At 40.7% G+C, this 6,643-nt stretch overlaps 1 protein-coding gene across 1 annotated transcript in view; it reads right to left on the reverse strand.

The window, feature by feature from the left end:
• Window positions 1-4,463, reverse strand: part of ipo7 (importin 7) — a 32,651-nt gene extending 28,188 nt beyond the window's left edge. Inside the window, exon 1 of the mRNA XM_048230927.1 lies at window positions 4,235-4,463. Within this exon, the coding sequence (XP_048086884.1) occupies window positions 4,235-4,318 (84 nt within the window). The 5' untranslated portion in view covers window positions 4,319-4,463. The remainder of the gene's footprint in view (window positions 1-4,234) is intronic.
• Between the last annotated feature and the right edge of the window lie 2,180 nt (window positions 4,464-6,643).

Below are 6,643 nucleotides of genomic sequence, written 5' to 3' on the forward strand. Positions count from 1 at the left end.
GTTGCACTTGAGTAAAATAAAGGCCCGGGCCTATATTAAAGGATTTACAGTACCTTTACACTCAAAGTCAATTTTATAGTTCATCAGCCATTTTATAAGAAACTCCAGAAGGCTCAACTGTATTGCAAATAAAATTCATATCGTGTGTGCCACAAATTGTACCAACAATGTAGCCTACTTGGTCTCTAGTATACAAAAATGTTTAGGCCATCCTTAAAAATATTTTCGTTTGTCGTGAACCCGACCGCCCTGTCAATTTAGAACCTAACCCAAATATTTATTTTTTCCCCTTTAGTCCCGACCGACTTGCCGGGTTGTAAACTTGTTAATACCTAACCTCCATTGTTGTTTTTTACTCTAAACAACCAATACAAATGCAATAAAATAATATTTCTTTTAGTAGGCCCAAGTATTGTGAATATAAATTGCCTACATGCAAACGCGTGGCTCACTTTGGCGTGGCTCACTTGCGCCATCTCTACACCATTGGTTTTACGATGTCACACTATGGCCTACGCTTCGCTTCATTCACACAAACTGATAACGCTTTTACTTGGCACGGTTCTGGAAGAACTGTGGCCAGATCTTTTTCTCATCCCTCCTCCCCTAGTCTAACGGGGTGACCGTGGTCGGAGTATTGAAATTGGTTGTGGTCTATTCAGCATTTTCAAAAATATGGGTCCAAGAACATGGAGACTGCTGGTCCGCTGGAGTCGCGGAGGAAATTAGGCCCGGTGCTTCATCTGATAATTTGCTGCGCAGTTGATCAAGAAACCCTGATCGACGAAAAAGAAAACAAACGTTTCTGCTATCGATGTCATTAAACATGGAGCCCTACAATTAAGTGGTGGTATGAGCATTCATTCAGGCGCTACCTGCGCGAGAGAAACTGAAACTAATCGATAACGTTGGTATCAAAGCTCCGCTTCAACCTGTTGGAAGGCTATTTATTTATTTAACTAAACTTGATAGAACGACGTTGTTTTTGGAACTTCCTTAGAAACAGAGCAGAGACTGTATAGTACACTGTATAGCATTGAGTATTGTATAGTCAAATTTCAATATAACGTGGCTAAGAGCTATTGTAGCCTTCTTTCTGGGTACATGTAGATGAGCCCTATGACCCAAAAGTCTGCCATGACCGGGCCTCAGGTCAAAGAAGTTTGAGAAAGGCTGGTCTATATAACCTGCATCAGAATCAGGTTTGTAATGGTGCGCCTGAAGGCACGGGTTGAAGACCCAGTCAGTTACGTCACGATATGCACATTTGTGTAAATTCATTCCTACGTAATCACCATGACCAAAATTGTACTTTTTTTTTTTTACTTTGAATCTTGAAAAAAAAAATATTGACCTACCCACCGACCCATTTTTATTTTTTTGGCTGTTACTGCAAACAAAAATATTTTTAAGGATGGCCTTAGCTAGGTGAAAATCAAGCTATGTCTGAAAACGTATAGAATGGTGTTTTCCGCAGATAGACTCTGTTTACAGTTTGCGGGATACGTCACTTCTGCTGACGTTCAAACAAAACAGAGAGCTAGCTCGCTACTCCCTCCCCCTCCCTCCCCTGCAATTGAAACTCTCCTAAACGCGCATCTCGTCTGTTATTGGTTGAAATGGTTTATTTTGCCTTTGAGTGGTTGCCAACACTTGTTGGAAGCAATTGTTTTTGTGTACAGATCTCGGAGCCTAGGCTGCCTACAGAGACGCGTTTTTTTGACGGCCTGCTTATGGGGCAGGCAGGCAGCTAGCGGATCGTTAGGAAAGATGAGATGAATGTGAGGCCTATCTACTTCAGTGTACAGAATTGTACAATTTCTCATTAATGAACTAAAGCTGGTGTGTGTGTTGGGGGGGGGTGTGTGTGTTACAGTATGTGTGTGAGTGTTACACTATGTGGTGTGTGTGGAACATCTTATTGTTGTTCCCAAGTAGCTGAACAGGTAGAGCAAGTTTCCCACGTCTGAGGCGCAGAGAGAACACACGCTAGAAGAACACACACACACGCTAGTAGAACACACGCTAGTAGAACACACACACACGCTAGTAGAACACACGCTAGAAGAACACACACAGTAGAAGTAGAACACACGCTAGAAGAACACACACACACGCTAGTAGAACACACGCTAGAAGAACACACACACACGCTAGTAGAACACACGCTAGTAGAACACACGCTAGTAGTAGAACACCAAAAGTGATGGAACACTGAGTGTGTGTCTTTGGTGACAGTACTGAAAATGGTAAATGCAAAAATAGCCCAATGACCCTGAAGCCATGAAACAGGGAATGAGTGTGTGTGTGTCAAAACAATGTTGCTCACACAGGTGTGTGTGTGTGTGTCACAACAGTCCTGCTTCATTGTCCCAGTCACACTCTCACACACTTGTACTGGTTTAAAGCAACACCAAAGAACTTTCCCTCTGTCGCACACTCTATTTGTTTACCCAGCACTGGCTTTGCAAATAACAATGTCCACAGACAAGGTAGAATGTGTTGCATGATTTATGAAAGTACGATGCACAGACAGACACACAGCTGAACTTAGCTCATGACGTGACTCATCTCTCTGTCACTCACTCAATCACACACTTTTCATCTCACTCATACACACCTAAAAAAAATAGATAGATAAATAGATAGATAGATAAATAGATAGATACCTTATTGATCTCCAAGAGGAAATTCAAATAATCATAATGATAATAAAACCTAATCACCCTCACAGCTCTACTCAACACACAAACTCGGATCCCCATGGCAATACACAAACTAAGATCCCCATGGATAAAGCTCATATCCATTTCCCAAATGTGGACTGTCATCAGAGAACAGGAGAATTATTGATGAGAAATGACAACTGACATTATTATTACACTTTCTGTTTCCCAGCCCCCAAAACAAATCATCGGTTTTAGTTACACAAAATCGCTAGTACTTTCCTAACGTGTGATATCGCAAAGGATCGATAACGTTTATCAATCAGAGTTAGTGACGGTCAATTCGTTACACGCTGAGGTCGAGCGCGTTCAACGACCATTGTCCGCACCGGGACGCTGTCCGCATTCCATCCCCTTTATATCAGACAATAAATTATTTCACATCTGTAGCACTTTTACAAAACGCGCGCGCTCTGCATCCCATGACCCCCATCGCAAAGGTCAGAGGGCGATCTGAGCGCGCGGAAAGCCCCCCGGTGTCACCGAATTCCATCTGGCACGCGCATGACGGATGTCTACACATGCTGACTAATTCTCCGCATCATTCCCGGAAAGACCAAATAAACTGGACAGTAGAACCGGTTCGTTTCAATCAACGTTACCGACAGACATGCATCACTATAGCCCGGTCAACGCCAGTGGTCCGGTTTGATCCCATGCCTTTTCTAAAATTAGTGGCCAAGATAGCTCAGCTAACTTCAAGTTGGACATCAATGTATCTGGTTAGGAATTGTCTACATAAACAAAATGTTGACTGGGTAGAAGCTCTAACCACATAACATTTAATGTTATTGATGACAGTCATCACGGACTGCGTCGGTAACTAACTACAGTGCGAGAGCAAATAAACCATGTATAGAGGGTACATTCCAGACCCGCCGATGTGTGACAAACATTAACGTTACCGCATTAAGCACATGACACGTGAAGACAGCGGTCAGCTAACTTGTTCGCGTTTCCAACACGTAAAACCTCTGGCTAACATTAGCCCTTTAGCAGGCTATGCTAACGAGATGGAAGAGTCAATAATTAAACATTCGGTTTATAAACCCAATCGCCAACAAACTGTGAAATTACAAGTCCGTTAGCACAGTGTTCTGATCTGATGTGAAATGTAATGGGAATATTACGACATTACGCTCGATGAGCGACTTCAGTGTGCTGGATGTCAGATTTCCTGCTACGTATCAAGCTAGCTACGTAGCAAATGCTAAACTCCACGTTTGAAAACAGTAACGTTAGCTGGCTAGCGGACATGGGTTGAAGGGAGAATGGATTCATAGCCTCTGACATGGTCCGATTGTTTCCATATGCAGGTGTAAAGTTACAACATCAAATGCAAATACATGCGTAATAAAGTATATGTTGGTCATTAAAGAGGCTAACTGACAAGTCAAGGCTTGACATTTGGAGGAAGCTGCGCCAATAACGCGAATACAGGCTCCATGCCGTCCTGCTGTGGTGCTGGAGGCCTGCTTTTAGCAAGGGCCACCATCTCGCGATTTTACCTCATTCAGCTGCCTCTCCGCTGCTTCACGGAGGTTGGGGTCCATAGTGCCCCGTAGGGCCTCAATCAGGGAGTTAGGATCCATATTAAAGGCTGTGCTGTGGATCGGATTCAGTAGCTTATACGATCTATGAAATCCCAGGCAATGCGCACATGGACGCGCGGTTCTCCAGCTACCGGCGCGAAAGGAAGAAGGACTAAGATGCCCGGATAGTTCAGCGCCAATCTCTTTCTCTCAACTTCCGCTTTCACTGACAAGCGCTCTTGGAGTTGTAGTTTTATTGGTGGGTGGACACGATGCTGCCCCGTCTGTCCTCAGTTTGCTTTATTTATTTAAGGTGAAATTATTTAACCAAAGTTTGAATAGGGAGAAACAAACTGTGACTCATATCTTCCCAGTAGCATAGTCACCTCTTCAAAATATCTCGGCTAAATCAAGTGTTTAAAATACTTAAGACTACATCGGGCTACATGCATGTAATTAGGTCTGGCCAACATATCAAGTTCTTTAAAATACCTTGAAAAACGTCATTCCTTATGCGACCTTAGAGTAGGCTACTGTAAATATTTCTGGCTGGATTCGGGTACAGGGCAGGGGTGGGTGGCCTAATCACATACCAACAGAAGATGGAGAAATTACACCCTCGAAAAATAAATGATCATGAACCATGATGGTGTAGGAATTTTAGGTAGCCTATAATTGTAGGTCTATATTTGACTACTGTAAAATATTGTTTTTATAATGGGCTCAGGCCGCAATGCAACCACTAGCCTACATATCAACAGTTCCATGAGCATAATGTGATGTCTTTGATCTAATTGAATATATGGGCCTTTGTGGTGGTGGGGGGAGTGTATGGATGCATGCAGTCCAGTTGAAGTCATGCTACATTTACCACATTTACATGTTTTTTACTAGGCTGTCAATCGATAAAAAATCTAATTAATTACATACTCTGTGATTAATTAATCTAAATTAATCGATATATAATTTTTGCTGTGAAAGTATTTTAAATATTTAAATTCAAATGAATTATTGAATAATCAGCATTAGTGACATTAGTGACAAGTTTAAAGACTCTTTTTATTATTATTTTCATTGTTCAAATAATTGCCATAATAATCTATGATATGACCTAATATGCTGAGGAAATAAATTCAAAAGTGCTTCGAAGAAGTTTTTTTCAAAGATACAAGACATTTCAGGCCACAGATATAACCTAGGGGACACAATAAAATAAATGAACACTCCCTCAATGTCAACACTTATTTCTTTGCATTGATGTGTGACTATAGAGTTGATAAACTCCAGTGATATGCAAATTCCTTGCTGCAGACATTGCAGAGGACTTTATTTTCAACACTTTATTTTTTTATCAACACCATCAGGGCGTTTTTTAAAAGTAAATGTTCCAATCAATGATTCAGGCAGCACGTTTTCTTTTTTAATTTTTACTGACTAGAACAGCTCGGGGTCAGAGGTCATATAAATCGATTAATCTGCACTAATTTTTTTAATCAGTTATTTTTTCTGAAATTAATTAATCGAAATTAATGAGTTATTTTGACAGCCCTAATCTAAATTAATCGCATGGATCCATTTTTGCTATGCTATGCTATTAAAAACAAGTTTGGCAGATGAGTGAATCAATTAACAGCCAAACCAACATTATACACTTTAGAGTTCAACCTGTATGATAATTTATGATAATTTTCCCTTTGGGTCAGATTTTTAGCATGATAAATGAAAATGATTGAAGTTACCACTCACTGTCAATGACATGTGCAGAGTAGGCTACTCTAACACCAAGGTGCGGAATGTGTGGAATAGGGCCTACCACCTATGATTTATCAGGTTTTTTGGCCATTCAAACGTGTAGATTTTTATTCACATAATTACTAGGTTGTTGCATTTTCTATCCAGTAGGTGGCAGTCCAGGATAAGAAATAGCAGTTCAAGAAAATAAACTAAATAGTAGGAACAAAGTGGAATGGAAGTAAATGTAACCACCTTCTACATACTTTTTCAAGTGTGCAACAAATGTAGTCAATTTATTAAGGGAGTTTGTCGGTTAGTTAGTCGGTCATAGGGTAGGCTCAGCAAAACGCTAGCAACTTAGCTTTTGACAAGTCTACGGCTAGCATTATTATTGCTTTGCATTGAGGTGCTACTTCAGACTTGAAGGTGGTGGGCAACGGAAATTCCTTACTGCAGAAAGTAGATTGATTGATGTAAACAGTATTGGTCTGGGCGTTCTTTTTAAAACGTGTTTTTATTTCTGTATTTAACTAATCGAAATTAACATCTTGTTTTGACAGCCCTAGTTTTTACATGCACGTTTTTATCAATGTCAATTGATTTCTGCACAACCAGATTAGGACCGCTTGCCCCTCTAGGCTTAGAGAGTTT

Source organism: Alosa alosa, chromosome 21 (assembly GCF_017589495.1).
Source record: "Alosa alosa isolate M-15738 ecotype Scorff River chromosome 21, AALO_Geno_1.1, whole genome shotgun sequence".
Taxonomy (NCBI): Eukaryota; Metazoa; Chordata; class Actinopteri; order Clupeiformes; family Clupeidae; genus Alosa; species Alosa alosa.